The sequence below is a fragment of the Neltuma alba genome, unplaced genomic scaffold, assembly GCF_004799145.2.
Source record: "Neltuma alba isolate B1F8T4 unplaced genomic scaffold, ASM479914v2 tig00011541_pilon, whole genome shotgun sequence".
Taxonomy (NCBI): Eukaryota; Viridiplantae; Streptophyta; class Magnoliopsida; order Fabales; family Fabaceae; genus Neltuma; species Neltuma alba.
The window spans coordinates 484,005-505,466 of NW_021636203.1; the positions used below are offsets into that span (position 1 = coordinate 484,005).

General features: G+C 30.5%; 2 protein-coding genes across 2 annotated transcripts; one reads left to right on the forward strand and one right to left on the reverse strand.

Moving 5' to 3' along the window:
• The first annotated feature begins 9 nt into the window (after positions 1 to 9).
• Positions 10 to 5,633, forward strand: LOC114714755 (uncharacterized). Its single transcript, XM_028899521.1, has 8 exons — positions 10 to 182; positions 302 to 459; positions 831 to 1,054; positions 3,091 to 3,445; positions 4,471 to 4,572; positions 4,770 to 4,925; positions 5,031 to 5,245; positions 5,369 to 5,633. Exons 1-8 carry the CDS (start codon positions 10 to 12, stop codon positions 5,525 to 5,527), a joined length of 1,542 nt encoding a protein of 513 aa, XP_028755354.1. The 3' UTR covers positions 5,528 to 5,633.
• Positions 5,634 to 5,934: 301 nt separating this feature from the next.
• Positions 5,935 to 8,766, reverse strand: LOC114714786 (receptor-like serine/threonine-protein kinase At1g78530). The gene is made up of 5 exons (XM_028899556.1): positions 7,993 to 8,766; positions 7,440 to 7,772; positions 6,870 to 7,124; positions 6,653 to 6,786; positions 5,935 to 6,298 (listed from the first exon to the last, which is right to left on the reverse strand). The coding sequence occupies exons 1-5, from the start codon at positions 8,126 to 8,128 to the stop codon at positions 6,098 to 6,100; spliced, it is 1,059 nt and encodes a 352-aa protein (XP_028755389.1). The 5' UTR covers positions 8,129 to 8,766; the 3' UTR covers positions 5,935 to 6,097.
• Between the last annotated feature and the right edge of the window lie 12,696 nt (positions 8,767 to 21,462).

Sequence of the window (21,462 nt, forward strand, 5' to 3'; positions counted from 1 at the left end):
GATGCCATTATGCAAGATCTTCTATGGCTCAGATCTCTTGTAGTGATTCTTCATTATGCGAATGATCTGGTTACAAAGGGACTTGTAAGTTATGACACACTCACACTTGCCCTAACAAATGGTACCAACGCTGCATTTCCTGGGACTCGTTTCGCTGTGGATATGATAATGGTGGCGTTGAGGTTTCTTCGCAGACATCTGGTGTTGTTGGCCTTGTGAAAGGTCAATTCTCGTTGATCTCACAAATGGGTCCTTCTTTTAAATGCAAATTTCCGTATTGTTTGATTGATCCATTCTTTAGTGGTGACTTGTCTGGTAAATTGAGTTTTGGTCAAAGTGCTACGGTTTCTGGACCTAGGACTGTGTCCACCCCCGTTGTACCAACGGTTGGAAGCAGTTTATATTACCTCAGGATGGAAGGAATCAGTGTGGAAGGCACCAGACTAAACTTTATTGCAGGTGACATGATTCAATCTTGGTGACTTTAACACAAAACGCACATATCCAAGCTAAATATGCAATTTAACTCCCAATATTATTTCTGAAGTGCAATTTTACCCCATTTTTCTATGATTTTTTTTTTCAATTTTACCTCTAATTTATGGGAGGGGTAAAATTATACCAAAAAATATTTTTAACAATAAGGGGCTATATTACTATAATTTTAAATTTTTGTAACAAATTTGTACTCAAAAATAACTTTTGGATGCTCAAAACTCCTAAGTGAATACTTCAAAGGCAAATTTGTATCTTAACATTAACAACTCTGTATGTTTATCATTTGTGACACTCATCTTCGTTTTCATATTCGACTAGAGTGTTTCTTGCAGGTGATAATGTTTCAAGCTCAAACATGAAAGCAATGAGGGAGGGCAGTACGATCATAGATTCAGGGACAACAACACTAACTGCGTTGCCACAAGAGTTTTCCTACAAATTTGAAGAAGTTGCAAAAGTGGTTGACACTAAATCAAAACGTGTTAATAGCCCAGTAAAACGTTTGAGCCTTGCTCTTCGGCCTTTTGCTTCAACTTCAGGTTTGGGCACCTATGGGGTCCTGGCTCAGATTAACTTCTTAATTGGTTATGATCTGCTCAATAATCTTCTTTTATTTAAGCCAGAAGATTGCTCTGTGTACTGATCCGTTTATTGCGCAGAGTCTGAAGTGATATTTTTTTGGAAATTATCTGAATGTTTTCACCAAAACACAAATTATCTGAAGGTAATAAAAGATGGGATTCATACACTGATGAAAACATGTCTTGTTTTGTATGTAAAACGTAGTCTCGTCATTAGTAGTCTTTCTTGCCATTAATTAAAATTAGTTAAAAACAATAAGGTACATCAAACAACCTGATTTTATTTTCCAGGTGTATCCAGCATCTTAATCTTATTTATAGTATATCTAGCACCATACAAAATTAAGGTGCTAAATGTAATTAAAAAAATAACATTAAGGTACTGGATATTTCAAGAAAATAAGATTAGAATGCTGAATGTATTATATAAAATATCAAGTTATTGAATGTAGTTAGAAAATAAGATCATGATGTTAAATGCATCTTTATTCAAAGCAATAAATATGTATAGAAAAATGTAAATCATTTTTCAAAAGCAGCTTTATGAAAGAGAGCTCTCTCACTTATTTTCGTTTTTATATTTTTATTTTTTTACCATACAATGAGGTATCAAGTTTAAAGTGTTACTCCTCCGGTCCTTAATATAGAACCCAATTCTTTAATTGGTTTTGGTTCTAAATATAAGACCAATTTCTCATATTTATCAATTTTCTCTAAATTACCCCTATGGATACTCCCTCAACCATAATCAAGTAGAAGAAGGAGATGAGGTATTAAGAAAGATGATTATGGTGTTTTAGAAAAAATGTATCATTTTTTTTATAATTAACTAACTTACCTAACTTTCTTAATCTAATCAAATTAGTTAAATGGGTCTTATATTAAGGACCAGAGGAGTATTTGTTATGAAATTAACCAACAAAAAAAGTGGATTCAAAAAAAGACATAGACAAAAAAATGAGAGAATAATATTGTATTCCTTCACTTGCTTCACAATATAATGGTATGCCATATTTATAGGCATAATATTACACATAGATTACATTTATACTTAAATAATAAATAAACCACATGAGTATGAGTGGATGGTGAGTTACAAGATTAAAGATATAGTGGAGGAGTAGTGGAAGATTAATTCTTAGTAGAAGTAATGGGAGTTGATGAAGTTGAACGGGAAGAGGATATGAATATCCATACTTGATAATATTCATAGCACTCTTTTCAATTTTTATGTTTCTCTTAAATTTTGATACACATGTGCGCGCACTTCTCTATAATTTTTTTTTTATCGTTTTAGAGATTTTTCTTTTGTTACCTAGCGTATCCTCTCACCCGAACGATAAGAAATTAATCTCTCGAGGTACTATCAAGCACCTTAACAGGGACTCCTTCTAATAGTATTTGTTTTCATACACACCACCTCAGTCTGTAATATATAATAAGTTGCCCTAATTAATATTGTTACATTAATCAGGATCTAGAAGAAAGTGACTATTCTCTCACAATATGTTAGACTAAGGTTTGAATTTTTACTTAGAGAGGTGTTTATATTTAGTACCTGACAATATCTCTAATAGGAGTATTTTGAAGAATTGACAGTTAACTGTCTTAATTGACAGTTATTTCATAAATATAATCGTAATCATATTCTAATACTAATATAATATTACTTCCGGTTCTTAATATATGAGTTTGTCTAATTTTTATTTTGATCTTAAATATAAAATCCTAATTTATTTTGGCTCTTATATTTATATATATTTTTTCTAAAGTGGTTCTTGTAATAATGGTAGTTCTAATCAATACACTTGATTAATAAGAATATTTTAAGAAAAAAATATTTATTTATTAAAAATAACTAATTTAACTAATTTTTAACTAACTTTTATATTAAAAACTGAAGATAGTATAAAAGTATTTAAAAATAATGTTTGTTATGAGTTAAAAAATAGAAAGAAAAATGTAATTTAAGATAATTTTACGCATATTCATTTTCGCTTTGCTGAGTTAGTTACTGCTTGTTGTGGGAATATTTATTGATGTTCAAATACTCCAACAACTTCCAGTTCCCGGCGGCGAACAAACCAAAGCAAGGCAAGAAGCTCGGAGGAGTGCTATAAGTTTGGACCCAACGATTGTTTCTTCAGCTTCCAAAATGCTCGGAGCTACTGCAACTTCCACTGCATTGTGGCTTCAACCACCATTCAACTTCACCAACGGCAATTCTGTTCCCAGAATTGGTTTTCTCACAAAAAGTTCAAAATCAAGACTTCAATTGAATCATCTGCATTTCTCTTTCTACAGAAATAGCAGACAACAAACCCATTTCCATAAAGTAGCTGCGTCATCTTCATCTTCATCTTCGGGTATTTGCATTTGGGCACTCAGCGTCTTTTGTATTCGCGTTTTTGTTTCTTTTTTTCTTCCAATTTTGTGAATTATTGGTTCGGTTCTTGTTCAATTGATTCTTTTTATGCGCATGAATGGGAGAAGTTGCTGATTTTCTTATGAAATCCCCTTTGTGCATTGAAATCGACAACAATGCCGAACTGGAAAGTGATCCTTTATAAAGAAAAATATTTTTTCCTTTGTTAAATGTAGGTATCATGGGATATCTGACCCGAACCCTTTTTTTTCCTTAACAGAATAATATCTAACTTTATCATTATTTTTATTGGCGATGTTTGGGTGGAAAAGCTCGAAAGATCTTTTAATGGTATTGCTACAGTTGAGATTTTATACACTATTATATTGGCCATATATCTTGCTTTATCATTGTTTTTATTGGTGACCTAAAAAATAAACTTTTTACTTTGTTAAATTAGCTTCCATGGTTTATCTCGCTCAATTTTTTTCTCCCCAAATTGAGCACCCCCTTGGTGTCTTTGAGACCAGGTGGCATTGGCAAGTATCATGTTGATTGTAAAATGTTATGATTTTTGTTGGAAATCCTTCAGCTTGCACCTTTTCAGGTGAAGTTATTCAAGGTCAATTCAAACTACCAAGTACCGCCCTGTTAATTTTTTTTTTTTTTAACCCTGGCCAGACTATTGGCAGAAATCTACGCAAGATTAGAATGACTGTTAAGCATTTGTCTAGCTAACTCCACTGGAAGTCGTGAGTACTTGCGTCATTTTGTTCCTTGCATATTCATTGAATCACTAAAATTTCCAATGCTTCCATTTTTAACTTTTCCAATTTTCTTGTTGGAAGAATAGTATGCAGTGCAAAGTAATTCAAAACTTAATTCACTGGTTCTGGATTAGTGTACTCTAGTTTTGATAGGGTGGAGACAGGAGTAGAGTTAAACTGCTATAGATTTTTCTTCTTTCTCTGTCTCACTAACTTATTAAAAATTGACATCTTCTGTGCTTGTAATTGATTACTGCAGCCATAAATGCAGAATATGTAGAGGAACCAGCAACAAAAGTGAAATTTGAGGCATCTTTGAGTTTGCCGGGTTGCTCAAATTCATTAACGCTGTTTGGAACTGGTTAGTTACTCAAACTCATTAAACGCACGTTTGGACAGGGCAATGGAACTTTGGGGCGTTGTGACCTAGAAGTTCTTGAATTGCAGTTATACTTTATCTGCATTTTATTATCGCCTAGAATTCTTGTCTTTATATGGTTAGCTCCACTTAAATGGTAAGCATTCTTGCCTTACTATTATAAGTTATGATGATTTCAGGATACAGAGAGAAGGTTTTTGCAATCATCGGCGTCAAGGTGTATGCTGCTGGATTGTATCTAAATCAATCTATCACAAGTCAGCTGAATGCTTGGCAAGGGCAACCAGTAGATACGATTCAAGGGAATTCTTCCTTGTTCAAAACCATTTTTCAATGTAGTGACTTCATTAATTATCAAAGTGTAATTTCCCACAATGCCCTTAATTAATTAAAGCTAGAGAAAGATTAAAGCTTACAAGGATCCCTTTGTTTGATTGCAGCTCCCTTTGAGAAATCATTACAAATTATTCTTGTCAGAGATGTTGATGGCAAAACTTTTTGGGATGCCTTAGATGATGCCATCTCTCCAAGAATTAAAGCACCAACACCAGAAGATGCTGCTGCTTTGTCCACATTCCGTAGTGTCTTTCAAAATCGTCCTCTCAAGAAAGGAACTTTCATATTTTTGACTTGGTTGGACACCTCTAAATTGCTTGTATGTGTAGCTTCAGTTTATTTCTTTTTATTTTATGTTTTGAATTTGTTGCAGAATGTCACTTTCTCAGTCATCACTCTTGCATTTGTGATGATACTTTAACTAGATTTCATGTGGTTTCAGGTTTTTGTCTCATTTCAAGGGCTTCCATCTGCAGCGGATGCTACAATTGAATCTGCAAATGTTGCTTCTGCACTTTTTGATGTATTTTTTGGAGATAGTCCTGTTTCTTCCACCTTGAAAGCATCAGTGGCTGATGGCTTATCAAAAGTACTCAAGTAGAAGAAAGTATATTACATCCTCAGGCATTATCATATATCCGTTGTTTGTTGAGATGATGGCTCTGTTGTTTAATGTATCCAGCTCATTTTCTATGAACAGTTTGAAACTATCAAACAAACCTTGCTAGAGATGGGTGATCGTATTGCTCATTACGCGATAATATATTGATATAATTACCAAAAAAAAAAAAAAAGGAACAAACCGCATTCACCTCCTGTTTCAAAACCTCCTCTGGTTACATTTTATAGGAGAACATACAAAGTTTCTAGAACCTACACTCACCCCCTCTGATTGTGAAAATAATAAGCATGGCCCATCGCTTTTAGTTATCTTAAGCATAAGCTGGCCTTCTGATGATTTGTGCTGCAATAAATTAGGCTTCTTTGAGCTTCCCAGAAGGAAAAATGCAGAGTATAAGCTCCGTTAACAGTTATGTCAATAGAGGGTGTTCCTGTATAAATTAAATTTGGAGGGCGTGTCAGTTTATGTTTTGTGAACAACATTCCAGGTGAACATAATTATCTTGAAATTATGTTAGGCTGGTATGCTGATTTAGTCTTCAAGTGAACATCAGTAAGCTGTAGCAAGTTTGTCCGCCTTCGTTTGCTCAAGCAAGCTGACAACTTCTTCCATTGTTGGCCTCTTCAAGGGATCGGATTCAAGACACATCATGGCAATATTGAACAAATTGTTAACTTCTTGCATTGGACACGTCCCTAGCCTATCATCGAGAACTAGTTCCTCCTTCTTTTCTTGAACAACAGCCTTCACCTGCCCCAAAAATGACAGTAATTTATTTTACAGAAGTTATGTTGCATATGTTATGCCCTTCACAGTAGAATATATTTTCTGTTTTTTTTTTTCTCTTTAAAATGCCAATGTTGCATTTATGATCAATTTGATGATTATTAAAAGCCACTTCTAATAATTTCATGGAAAATTCAAATAGAATGGTAAACTTTCTTGTGGTGTTCAATTTACATTTATATGTAGGCATTCTCACAGTGCTAGACTTCATAGTCTGTTTGATCATTTGAATGGCCTAAATCGTTAATGAGGTTGTAAGATGTAAACTTTTCTATTAATTATAAATTACATTGAGGATATTCTAAGAGTTTGTCTTACCCATGTGACGAGCTTCGTTCCTTCTTCCATAAATGTTTCATCACTGGGTTTTCTCCCTGTTAAAAGCTCCAGTAGTACAACTCCATAGCTGTAGACATCCCCCTTGAACGTTGCTCTTCCTGTATCGAAGTATTCTGCAGGGAAAAAAGATCTTATAAATTTTTACTTTGACATGGAGGGTTGAAGCTAAGACTGATTAACTGTGTTGTATCTATACCAGGAGCCAAGTATCCAAAAGTTCCAGCCACAATTGTGGAAACATGGGTTTTGTCAGGTTCCATCAACGTGGCTAATCCAAAATCAGAAACTCGAGCCTCCATGTTTTCGTCCAACAATATATTGCTTGACTTGATATCTCTGTGGATTATGTGAGGGATGCAATCATGGTGAAGATAAGATATTCCTCTAGCAGCTCCTATAGCTATTCTGTATCTTGATGACCAGTCCAAAGTTTTCCTCTTCTCTGGTGCTCCTGCATCACATTCCACTTGAGATCAGAACATATCAAAGTTAATAAATTTCACTATTCATTCTTTAAGGAACCTTGGGAGGGGAAGTCTCATAAATCTTAGGCAAACTAATGACTAAGAAGTAAGAAATACTGGTCTGAATTTTCTTTATTCACAAAAATTAGTATAGATGGTGCATTCAAAGAGAGATTAAAAAGAAAAAAGTGAATTAATGTAATTACAAGATGAGTCCCATGCATAGTCACATTCTCTTCTGTCATTATCTTTCTGAATGCATGAATGGAGAGGATCTAAAGGGAAGGAACACAAATAGATACCGTAGAGGAAATTATCCAAACTTCCGTTTGGCATCAACTCGTATATGAGGAGGTTGTAATATGGAGCAGTATAATATCCATGAAGAGTTACAATATTGCGGTGTTTTATGTCTGCCATTGCTTCCAGCTCTCTCTCAAATCCTTTATCTGCAGTTCCTCTGTTCAGTCTTTTCACTGCAAAAGCTTTTGAGTCATCTATTTTCAGTTTATAAACCGTCCCATAACCACCACATCCAATGACCTCCATATTATTTAGGTTCATCATCTTCTTCAAGATCGTATCAGATTCAAGAGACTGCAGAACTGAAGACCTAAAGATTACTATCTTCCCACCTGTGTCATTTCATTACTGGATGTCAGCCAAAAAACATAGACATCGACATAGATACAAGACAGCACACTCTAGATCTCTCACAAGAAATGGACAGTACAGTTCATTCTTTAGATTCCATGCAAATCATGGGAAAACATGTCTAGTTATGTATTATTTGTGTCTGTTTCTGTTATGGCTTAATCTTATATATGCGTGTCTTTTTCATGGTTCATGATTTACCTGCATAGCCTTCTTCATGAATCATGTGCTTTCTTTTCCATCTTTTGTAGAGGAGGACTGAGATAATGATCTTGGATATGACAAAAGCGAGGCAGGATACCGTGATGTAAAAGCCTAAAAGCAAAGACTTGCTCATTTGGTTCTACTAACTGGCTCTGAATTTTGAAGAACCTGAAGGTGTACTCTGAAATTATCGCGGTATAAGATGTTCAGTTGAGGAAGACCTCAAGGACAACATAAAAATTCAAGATACCTAAGACAAACTCTCAAATGAGGATTCGGATTTTGTTAAAGAAGATCAAGGGCATTTGATGGTTCTAAGAACTTGTCTCAGAGATTTCTGGAATGGTAGAAGAAGCAAAAAGGAGAGGTAGTATCGCGTAGTTCACATTGAGCTCTGCTGAAGTGAACTGAAATTTTCAATATATAAGTCACAGGATTTAATTTATGAAGCATGGGCGTTAATTGAGGCGTTGAAAAGCGTGGGAAAGTTCATCATTTTGTTGCATGAAAAACCTGCAGGCCCATCCCTGAACGTGTGAAAACGAAGTTTATGACCAAAAAGAATAAAGCGCACCACATGCTGCTAGGTGGACAAAATCAAGATGTATAGGTAACTTCTGCGCTTTATACACAGGATCAGATTTTTATATCCACATAAAAAATGGATAATTTACATTAATCATAACTATATATTTATATAATTTTAATTTTACTTATGTACTTGTACATCCAATATATATTTGTATAGTTATAATTAGTGAAATTGATTTTTGCTTAAATTAGTTGGTAGATGAAGTCATGTCCATGTACCTATAGTCTAGTGACATGAAAATCCCTCCTAAAACAGAGAATGTTATCGATTTTATTTTGTTGGATAATCAAACTCGTGCATCACAATGGGCATAGTGTCATTGAGCCAGAAAACTTTGACTAATCGAATCTATATTTCACATATGAATTAGATGTGGTAATTTCATGACTTCTTTTATATTTGTGATGATTTGACCTATCATGCCATCTTGCATGGAAGACAAGTCCATGTTTGTATTTGTGTTTGCCCACGATACGACGTCAATACAAACATACCCTTATTGTCCCCTCTCTGTATATACTCAAGTTGTTTGAAACCTAAGTTGTGCAATAATGTTGAATTTAAGGGGTGTTTGGATAAAAGCTAAATCATGGTTTTAAAAGTAATTTTATAATATAAGAAGTAAATATGTAAGAAAAGTTTTATCTCAACTTACATAAAAATACTTTTGAGGCAACCAAGCATCCCAGAGTGTTTAAAAAACCATGATTACATGCATGTAGAGAAGTTAAGACTAAACAAGAAAAATATATAATTTTAGCCAAAATTTGTTTAAAAAACCCCAAATACTACCTCCGATCCTAATTATAAGAGCTAGTTGACTAATTTGAGGAAATTAAGGAAAAAAGTTAAATTAGTTATTTGTAATAAATACGTATTGTTTTTCCTAAAATATCTTTGCTAATCAAGTATATTAGTTAGAACTATCATTATTAAAAGGATTACCTTAAGAAAAAATATATAAATGTAAGAAACAAAGTGGATTGAGATCTTATATTTAGAATCAAAATAAAAGTCAAACAAAATTTTATATTAAGGACCGGAGGTAGTATAAGTTATCCTCAATAAATACAATTCTTCTTCAATTACGTGTAATATATATTTAACTATATGTAAAACGGAAAGCACATAGATGAAAAAAATTACACCCATCAACGACTTAGGCTCTTGGTTGCCAGGCAATAAATTTTACAATGGAAAACTTTTCAGCAATTTTCCATTTTTTAATATTAAGAAAAGTAATTATTTATGTTTTATGTTTGAATAGTGTCAGTTTTTTATGGATGGGTGAATGAACTGGACAAAAGCTGTCAAATATGGCGTGGGCCATGTGTGTAGAAACATTCGACCTTTTGTTTTTGGGGTGTCCATGTCAGACACATGAGATAACCTTCTTTATGGAGGGAGTTGCATAATGTGAATGGGTTTTATCAAATCCTTGTGAAGCAGCCATACACTGAAAATGGAAAAAGTTGGATTGGCCGGTGACCTACCGTACATTGAAAAGGGAATGATGATTTGAATTATGCTGCGTCACAGCCAATAGTTTCTGCACCAGCTGTCCTCTTTCCACTAAATGTGGAACTTACCAAATTTTTTAGCCAACTGGACGGTCTTTCTTTTGAAAAAAAAAAATGTCAAAAAATACCACTTCTAGTTTTAATTATAAGATCCAATTAACTAATTTAAAAAGATTAATAAATTTAGTTAAGTTAGTTATTTATAATAAATAGATATTATTTTTCTTAAAATATCTTTACTAATCAAGTTTGTTATTTAGAACTACTATTATTAAAAGAATTATCTTGGAAAAAAATAGATAAATATAAGAGACAAAGTAGATTGAGACCTTATATTTAGGATCAAAATAAAAGTTAAACAATATCTTCTATTAAGTGTCGGAGGTAGTATATATAAACTTCTATAGTGTTATTTATAGGATAGAAAAAGAAGACATTTTTGGTCTTGCATTTATCGCACTAGAAAATTTTTTTTATATGGATATATAATTTTATCCTTTATTTATTATTGTATTGATTTTGTTTACATAAAGTGTAATATATATTAAATAGGAACAAAGTTGAAAAGTTGTTGAATTTTAAATGAAAGTTAATGAAGTTTAAAATTGTTCTTTACATATTGTAAATGACTTATAAATAAGACAAGAAAAGTGTCTATATATATTTATAAACTGAAAATCGTGCATTTTCTACAAATGGCAGTTCTGTTCATAATAATTTCGTTCACATTTGTACAAGGATGTAGAATATGGATTTATGGTTCATTTGTTTAATCTTAAAAGAATAAGTTATTTTCAGGAAATTTTAAGATTTTATAAATAAAAAGACTTCATGCAAAATTGCTTTATTAAAAATAATTTATTATTGGCAACTCTTTTATGTTATGATGCTTTTATGTAATTTTGTTTTCATTTGCCAGAGTAATTATGTATTTTTATAAATGTCATCTCTCACTTATTAAATCTAATTATTTTTAGAAGCTAGCCACACAAAATTATAAGAAAAGGATTATTTTAAAATCTTAATTATTTAAAAGAAACTTAAACAAACTTTATGACTCAAAGCTATCTGATCTTAGTTACTCAAATTAAAATTTAAAGACCCTAACACTTAATCCTATTTATATTTGTTATAAATAAAAAAAAATATAGAGAAGAATCATACAAAAAAGAGAGGATCAATAAGAGAGAGTACTTCTCATTCTATTCAAGTATATTCAATACATTATACATGGCCTCTATTTATAGGCACGACTTTACACCTTCGATAGAATCTACTGATTACATAATAATATGAGATAATTGTGGGATATAAAGATAATGTGAGATATTAGAGATTATAAGAGATATAGGAGATAATGAGAGATATATGGATATCTATAAAAATATTATTATATTCATAACACTCCTCCTTGGATATCCAATATATATGAATGTGTCTCGTTAAAAAACTTCAACTAAGAAAACCCTATGGGATAAAAACCTAGTTAAAAAAAAAAGAGTACATCATTTATTGATACACTATGCAATGCTGCAAAACCCAGTGGGACAAAACCATAGACAAGAAAAAAAGAGTACAGCATATATCAACTCCCCCTTTTAACAACATCAGTTGACATCTTCGATCTTGCAAAATCTAATATAACGAACAACCCTTCTAAATATTGTAATGAGATAAAAACGTCAAATATGAATTTCATAATCTTCTAAAAATTATGAGATAAATAGTCCTTTTATGGTTTACCCACATGTGAATCATACTATGATCTTTTGACATGAGGATCAAACAAAAATACTTTATCTATATAGACATTAAGATTAGTCTTGGGTACCTTCAAATAAAATAATATTACCTCCATGACACTCTTAAAGTAATGAAGAATATTTTTAATTCCATTCCAACATCTTCATGTTGATAAAGAACTATATCATGCTAATCAGCATATATCAGATTCTGTATGGCTAGATATATAAATGATTCAGTGATACTAAGATATGGTACTTCAACCAAGTGTTTATTCATTACCTTCTGGAGATCTAAATCGATCTTTAGTCTATATCTAAAGATCTTGCAACTACTGAAACATATAATGGATGTTGTTTATCTACATAATAGATGTGACTTATCTATATGTATTTTTCTGAAAGCTTTCATTTCAAATTTTTTCCTTAAGTAATTCGTAACTTTTGAAAACTTATCAGGAGTTCTGATACTATCATTATAAATAGTACTGATAACAGACTCATTTTGAATCTTTTTACAAACATATAAGTTGGAATAAGTTTACATCATTCCTTCAGTTGATATTAACCACATATGTCTTACATAAAGACTTACTTCAATAGTGTTCTTGAGAACATAATTGTATGCTTCTAGAAACTTAAATCTTTTAAGGATTTTCATACATTATGATCTATATCTATTCATGTATTGGATCGTTCATATTTATACAAGGATTTGAATCCTTCTGGGATTCATATATAATTTCACTATATAGTGAGTCACTGTATTTTCTAGACGCATATGAGATATTTTCATATATTATCAAAATGTCAGATTGATAAGATACATAAAAATTTTAATTCACCACAAAATTGTATTTCTCTTTTCTTGTACAAATGCCCATTACACTTCAGGTGCTTGGGTTAGAGATACACAAATCTCCTGTTATAATGTTGCGTCTTTTCTTTTCTATTGGCCAATCATTTTTCTGTGTATATCTCATAACAGATTTATATATAAGATCCTCATTTGATCATGTGATATCATCAATCAAATTATTCTCGACAATTTTATTCCTTTATCGGTCCTATTTTCTTTTATGACATAATATATCGAGATCTCTTTATTGCTTTCAAACATTTAAACCTCTTCAAGGGTCAAAGAGTTATGTCTTAACCATTTTTACAATTCATGCCTCATTAGTATGATCATTATGATCATTTGCTCTTTTTTCTTTTCTTTTGGAACCGATCATAATCTCATGTTTTTAGCATGTCTTCAAGAATAGGAGTATTTTTTTGCTAGAATGTAAGAACTAAAAATTCTCATTTCGGTCAATAATTGCATCTGGCAGACATTAGTAATGTTTTACAAATGCAATACTTTATGAACTTCTAGTTCATACTACTATATTTGAGGATCTATATTTGATAGTGAAAATACATTTTATGTGTTTTCTTTTCCAGCTACATATTTTCTCCCTCTCATATTGGGAACATGTAATATAGGCCCCTCAAATCCATAAATCTTCTTTAGAAACATTATTTTGCTTCATTTAGAGACAAACAAGAATAAAGAGATTCTTGTCCAACAATGATCCCAACTTACTTTTAATATCTATCTATGTGTATTATTGTGTAGAATAATAGATATTGCACATTCTAAGATGAAAAATGTTTGGCTCCTGACCAAAAGTCAATTATAATGGGAGAATTCATAATACATTGTTGGTTGTAAAAATATATAAAATCAATCATCCCAATACTCAAATGGGAATTCTGTTCTCATAAACTCTGATCTAGCTATTTATGAAGGCTTTTACTAAACATATAATCATCAGCAACGAGATGAACAATCACTAACAATCTCAACGAAAATCATATTGATTTCATAATCAAAAACTTATGTACTCCATATAATTATCTAAACATATTTGCAAACTTCAAGTTGCAAGTTGATCATAAACACCTATGACCATTTCATAGATGCATCTTTCACTTATAGAGTATTACTTTGGTCCATATGGTATTTAAATGGGCCCATATATAAAGTTGATACATTATAAATATGCACGGATCTAATTTTGAGTATAGCAAGTGATATTCTCTTATTTAGTTCTTTTGAGAACAAACAACACATAAAAATTCTTGAATCATATATCATTTTTTAAAAATTTTCCGGTTCTTTAATAAATGACAATACACATTTTTCATGATATTTTGCATCATTATGATTCGGGATGATCTGACTGGTCATGCCAAACTATGAATGCATAAGCTTTTGGTTTATCGTAAAATTATTCTCAATTATTGGTAAACTTCTTGTTACCATGTTATATTATTTATTTTTCTCCTTAATATTTTATAAGGAATATGTTATCAATTATGGATTTTATCTCCAGGATAACAAATCATAATATAGCTCTTCTAAAGCATTATTTTTCATCTTTTACCTAATAGTAGAAACGTGTGCACTCATAAAAGATTGAGTGCTACTGACTATTCTGGAGCTTTTTGCAAAAAGAATATGAGATATAAGGAATGATATTAATATTAATAATAACAAATTCCATCTAACATAATTCACACTTGTATTTCAATAATCTCCCCCTCAAGTGTGAGTCATATAAATATATTTTTCTCATTTCTATATTTCAAATAGAATGAATAGCATATAGTAAGCTAATAACATATCTTTAATTTGAAAATCCAAATACTTCCTAATTCATATATGATAATGGATTTCAATCGAATTAAGTCATCACCTTAAGACCTTTTGATAAACAAATACTCTAATATATATTTTTGTTCAAAAACTAACATATATTGTTTTTTTACTATATGATATACTTTATTTCTTGTTATGCTTTTTCAAAGTATGGAGTATATTTTTTTTTTTTTCAAAACATAAAATTCTTTGGAAACTTGTTATTCAAAAGCTTCACTTCTTTGTATATATTATGTAATACTTCAAAACTTATTCATAAATTTATAAATTCAACAAAAATTTTAAAAGATCTATAAGGACTAAAATCAAACTATATAGTTATGAAGATTTAAATCATAAACCTTCAGGGCTATTTATAAGTCATTAGTCTTCAAGACTCTATATAATAAATACATATTTTAAAAATCATTTGTATCTTTTGATATTTGAACAATAAGCCTCTGGGGCTTAAAAAACACCATAAGTTATTATTTTCATGTCATTCAATAACATGAGTGTAATGGCTGCTGGCCATTTAGTAATAGGAAATTATAATATTAATAAATATCAAATTAAATGTCAAGAATATACGAGAATAGGATAAGAATAAAACTTGAATTTTAAATTAATTAAATGTAATATGAAATAAAGAGAAAAGATAAACTCTTTTATCAACACATCCTTCACTATATAGTCATTAGTTTTCTAGGCTATATTATTTATAATTCTAATTGTTATAACTTTTTTTTTATAAACAAATCATATAATGATCCTTTTCATAGTCAAAACTATATGGCTTCAAGCCATTTAATAAAAAAATAAAGATACATGGCATCTAGCTATTTAATTTCAAAATAAAAAAATTAAAGATATATACATAAGATAAAAATTTGATGTTATATAGCTTCTAGCCAATTGATAAAATAACAAAAAAATTAAATATTTATGACTTCTGGCCATAAGAGAGAACATCAAAATTATATGGATGCGAGCCATTTAAAAAGATATAGAAAAATTAAAAATTATATATATGGCTTCTAGCCATAAAATAGGAAATTCAATATGATATATATAAATAAAGATAAATTAAATCTATATATGGCTTCTGGCCATAAAATAAAAATACAAACTATATGGCTTTTAGCTTTTTAATGAGATAAAAAAATTCAAATATATATAGCTTCTGATAATAAGATAGAAAATCAAAGTTACATGACAACTAGTCATTTAATAAGATAAAAAAATTAAATATATATATGACTTCTGGTCATAAAATAGAAAATTCAAATTATATGGCTTCTAGCCATTTAATAAGATAACAATAATCAAATATATATGACTTCTAGCCATGTTATTTAATAAGATAAAATATCAAATATATATGGCTTCTAGCCATAAGATAAAAACTCAAAGTTGTATAGCTTCTAACTATAATATAGAAAATCAAAATCATATAGCTTTTAGCCATTTAATTTGAAAAAATGAAAAATCAGAGTTATATGGCTTCTAGCCATTTAATCTCAATGAAATGAAAACTTAGAATTATATGGCTTTTGGCCATTTAACTTTAGATGGTAACTCTTTAAGGATACTGCTAGTATCTGTTGGAATTTCGAGTTCTATCGAAATAGTGACGTCAAGTCAATAAGGAATAGATGGGGAGAAAAAAAAATCATTTCATCATAATTAGTTTGAAAGATATAATATCTATATCAAAATTAAATTATAGCATTAAAAAGTAAAACAAAATCTCCAATCATAGCCATAGAACCCGGTGTTTAAAATAACAGTAGATAATCCTTTTAATTGTATATAATGGCTTAGATTATCTTAGATAAATTAAATAGGAATACGGATACTCTGAAACACCATATATATGATGCTCGAGGTATTTTTATTTGAACAGAGCAAATGATACTCTAGAAAAATAATAAAGATGGTGCTCTAAAATTATAATGGGGTAGAAAAGTATATCATACGTACCTTCATTAGAGCTTTGTGCTAATAACATGTTATAAATAAAGAAGGAATATAGAGAAGAATCATACAGGAAAAAAAATGATCAACAAGAGAGAGTACTTCTCATTCCATTCAAATGTGTTCAAATCATTATACATGACCTCTATTTATAGGCACAACTTTACACCTTCGATAGAATCTACAGATTACATAATAATATGAGATAATTGTGGGATATAGAGATAATGGGAGATATTAGAGATTATAAGAGATACAAGAGATAATAGGAGATATATGGACATCTACAAAGATATTATTATATTCATAATAATATTATTTTTTTTGGCCAAAAACGCTATTTATATTAATTGCACTCTATGACTCTGCAAGCCCTAATGATTATACATGAACCTTATTTAATGCCATCACACATTTCTCTATGAACCTCATACTTCTAATTATGTCAAAGACGTGAACCAACAAAACTACCCATTCATTTTACACATCATAAATAACACTAAAGAGAGTTACAAACCGTTTGTTTAAATTTATTTATCTTTAATATGGATCTTGTGATGCAAATGCCCTCTGAGTCTCTTCCATCCACGACATAAATCACTTTAACTATATTTATTATTAATGTCAAAAAATGGTAATTAACTCGTTTAATCTATCTCAAATTTAAAGTTTTTTTTAAACTTTATTTATATTAAATGAGGTCGTTAATGAGAGAAAAAAATACAAAGAGCTAAGTTATATTTAAACATTAATTTCATAGTCAAAATTGATTAAATAATCATTAATATTCTCTAAGTAATTTACATTTTTGAGTTCGGACCATGCTAGCCATTACCACTTTATTTTTATTTATAAGTCATTTGTACCTCAAGTCGACAAACCAATAAATATATATTAAATTAATAATTTTTCACCATTTTTCCCTTATTAAAACAATGGTAGTAAAAAAATGTTGGGAAAATTATGCACAAGTCCCAAGGACAAGACTTTATTCATTTAAGATCTCACGAAATATTAAAATTACTAATAGGTCCCAAAGGACCTTAGAGTATTATATTCTAATTGTAAAATGATATCATTACCCATCAGACTCCCAATTCACATTTTCTCTACTATTGCGATTAACAATCTCAGCAGTGATTATTAACAACCCAATGAGAAGGTATTAATAACCTAAGCAGTATCCACTGCTTTATATGATCACATAACCTCCACATAAAAGTAAATTATAACTAAATAGTATAATACAATAAATTGATCTGCTTAGATTGTCAACAGTTCTCCTTGGGTTATTAATACTCACCGTTGAGGTTGTCAATAGATCTCCGCATTAAAATTTTGCTATAATCCTATTGAATTTAGTTAAAGTTCTTAATGGTTTTGAAAAGCTTCATATTTCAGTGTTAAAGTTGTTGTATTATACTATTTGGTTGTAATTTATTCTTATGTAGAGGTTATGTGATCTTATAAAGTAAGTTGTTAACGGATATTGCTTAGATTGTCAACACCTTCTCATTGGGTTGTTAATAGTCGTTGCTAAAGTTGTCAGTCGCAATGGCAAAGAAAATATGAATTAGAAATCTGAGGGGCAATGATATCATTTTATAATTAGAATATAATACTCTAAGGTCCTTAGATGAACTTAGAATATAATTGGGAATCTGCTAGTAATTTTGACATTTCATGAGACCTTAGATGAATAAAGTCTTTTCCTTGGACTTGTGTGTAATTTTTCCAAAAATGTTTTATATCTTCTCTCACCTATTTAAGTCAACAAGAGTAAAATTTAAAAAAGTTCGTTAATTACTCTACAAGTGACTTATATTTAGAAAGCTTTCTCTCTATAAATGACTTATAAATAAAATAGAGTGATATTCTAGAAGCACCTTATATTGTGAGTGTTCACATCGAGGGAGTTATTAATGCCTTTAATTAATTAGGTCTAATAATACTTATATACATTGAATGTCAATAATTGTATCATTTAAAAAAAAATCACTTGGTATAAATAAAATAATATAGCACCACATCTTATAGTATAAATACCCAAACCATATGTTCCTTTAATGCATCAACAACACCTTAAGGGAACTTGTAATAGAGATTTTGTTTCGAGCAGAGAGTCATCATAATGTCTGTTAATAACAGAGTTTATGTGATTGCCATATATTTTGGGATGTTAATGCTTCTTCTCACTGGTTTGTGCACTAACATTCTTCTGGCCTTCATCTATTTTAATTTTATTATATTTTGTTATGTATTTTTCACATTGTTGACTGTGTTGGTTCATTTGTTTTGATCAGAAATGGCGGTCGCTGCTTTGGTCTTGCAAGGTAAGTGTAAGGGTAAAGGGCATGTCATATGCATTTATACGAATATATGACTTGACAAAACAAAATTAAAAAAAAAATAAAATCTCTGTAAAATCTTGTAATATAAATAACTTGGCGTTTTTGCAAATTGATAACTTCATATTCTACTGGGAAAAATTGTAATAAAATCCAAGGAAACAACATAATTACTATAAAGTTTTAATGACAACTAAGCAACCTGTAATGACAAGGGAAATGAAAATTCCTCACTTACCATTGAGACTTTTTGATAGTTATTTCTTTTACATGGGATTTTTTTTGTAATTCTCTCATTCTACTATTTGGTATCGTGGGAGAAATATAATCCAAAAAAAATAAAATAAAATAAAAGGAGCAATATTGTTTTATTTCACACCCTTGCACTACATGTTTATTTCTTTTAATAATATCTCTCATAAAAAAGGACTTTTTCATTCACAAAACTATTATTTTTATTTATTTTTCATTATTTTTTAAAGGTGGAGAGAATTTCCAAGAGATGCTGAAAGTGAAAAGTGACCTAGCATGCAGTCCTGATTTTGTGAATAAAAATACACGAGGTCCAGTAGGAACACTACCAAGCGGAACACCAATGTTCTCCGTTGCAATAACAAATACTTGCCCCTCAAATTGCAGAATAAGCAATCTCCACCTTAGGTGTGAGTCATTTACGTCGGAGATTCCTATTCCTCCGAACACATTCAGGAGCGTGGGCCCCAATGATTGCCTTGTCAACGATGGCCTTCCGATTGGGATTGGAAATGTTGTCACCTTTGAATATGCTCATCCTTATAAGTTCGATCTTCCTGTTTCATCTCTGCAATGTTTATCCTAAATATTCCACAATCTATTTTGGGGGATATGTTTTAGATGATAATAACTTTGTTGAGAATTTTAAATGAAATTTAATAAGTGATCAAATGTTATTATATATTTATGGCTTTGGATTAAATATTTTTGGTCCAATATTAAATTCATCATCTTCTCACCACCTAGCTATTATTACTGTTAGTGCCTTTTTTTTTTTCGCCCTGTATGTAGTGACTACTGTGTATGAGTGATCACAATAAATTGGCTAAAGTAAAATCACGATCCAATTAAACTGCAACACACATAAGAATTAAAAAAAGAACTAACAAAATAATTTAATTATGCACACTTTTTCTTTTTCTCTTTTGGTTACTTGGAAAATTGGATCTTGGGGACACCTTGTTTTCCTCTCTCTCTCTCTCTCTCTCTAAGGATAGAGATATGAATATGACAAATTGATGCTGTAACATTTTTTAGAAATAAAACAAATTATTAATGAGTCAACGTTTAATTATGAAGAAAGGTTCAGAAAGTTGTTGCAACTGAATACATTTTTTAGATAAAAGCAAAATGATATATTTATAATTCCAAGTTTACAATCTATAAGCAACTACTGGAAAAGACAAACAAGAGCCTAAATAAACAAAAGTTTTAGAGGGTGTTTGGATAGAAACAAAATCATGATTTAAAAATGCTTTTACAGTATACGAAGTAAATATATAGAAGAATTTGTCTCGATTTACAGAAAAGTACTTTAAGCACTTTTACACTTACCCCAACACCCTCTTAATCTCAGTCTTTGAAAAGCAAACGGAATTTTCAAAAAAAAAAAAAAAGAAAAGAAAGGAAAACATTAATATCATACGTCTATGCTTGACTCTCGACCACTTTCACATTTTCAGTAATGCATAATTAATGAAAGTTAATTAATTAGAGTCTATACTCTTACTTGTGGTTCATTGCTTGTACATATCCATCAGGATAATAAAAGTCACTACATTTAGAAATAACCAGTTGATAGGCCACTGCGGTTTAGGTCCTATATGTGTATATATATACATGGACAAGAAAGCTTATTTGGAGTTGTTTAATATAAATGCTGCTACATAAGTTAAGATAAAACTCTCATAACATATTTATCTCTATTTTTAAATATCTCAATGGCCATTCTAAGTAAGCCTTATATCGCTAAGTGCGTTTTATATTTTAAATACCCGGATCATATAATATTTATTTAAGTCATCAATACTTGCAGAGAGCGACCTAAATAAAGAGATCGATTAGAGCATTTAAGATGGCAAAGAGAGTGGTCTCTCCGAACAACAAAGCTTTTGTGATGGCCATATGCATGGAGCTCTTTTTCCTTTTTTCATATGACTTAGAGTATTCTCAAGTTATTATGAGCTTGGAATTAATATCTGTCGGACTAAAAGCATTAAGATTAGAAACTTCCCAATAATTATAAGTATGCTTTTCGAGATTTGAATACCTTTAATTAATTAGGTCTAACGATACTTATATATATTGAATATCAAATAATTGTATCATTTAAAAAAAATCACTTTCTATAAATAAAATAATATAGCACCACATCTTATAGTATAAATACCCAAACCATATGTCCCTTTAATGCATCAACAACACTTTAAGGGAACTTGTAATAGAGATTTTGGTTCGAGCAGAGAGTCATCATAATGTCTGCTAATAACAGAGTTTATGTGATTGCCATATATTTTGGGATGTTAATTCTTCTTCTCACCGGTTTGTGCACTAACATTCTTCTGGCCTT

Coding starts and splice junctions, on each gene's coding strand:
- LOC114714755 (XM_028899521.1), top strand. CDS start 10: ATGCAAGATCTTCTATGGCTCAGATCTCTTGTAGTGATTCTTCATTAT. Junction 3,446..4,470: donor ATCTTCATCTTCATCTTCGG/GTATTTGCATTT, acceptor TGATTACTGCAG/CCATAAATGCAGAATATGTA. Junction 4,926..5,030: donor GTTCAAAACCATTTTTCAAT/GTAGTGACTTCA, acceptor GTTTGATTGCAG/CTCCCTTTGAGAAATCATTA.
- LOC114714786 (XM_028899556.1), bottom strand. CDS start 8,128: ATGAGCAAGTCTTTGCTTTTAGGCTTTTACATCACGGTATCCTGCCTC. Junction 7,125..7,439: donor TTTGGATAATTTCCTCTACG/GTATCTATTTGT, acceptor AATGTGATGCAG/GAGCACCAGAGAAGAGGAAA. Junction 6,299..6,652: donor GAACGAAGCTCGTCACATGG/GTAAGACAAACT, acceptor TTTTTGGGGCAG/GTGAAGGCTGTTGTTCAAGA.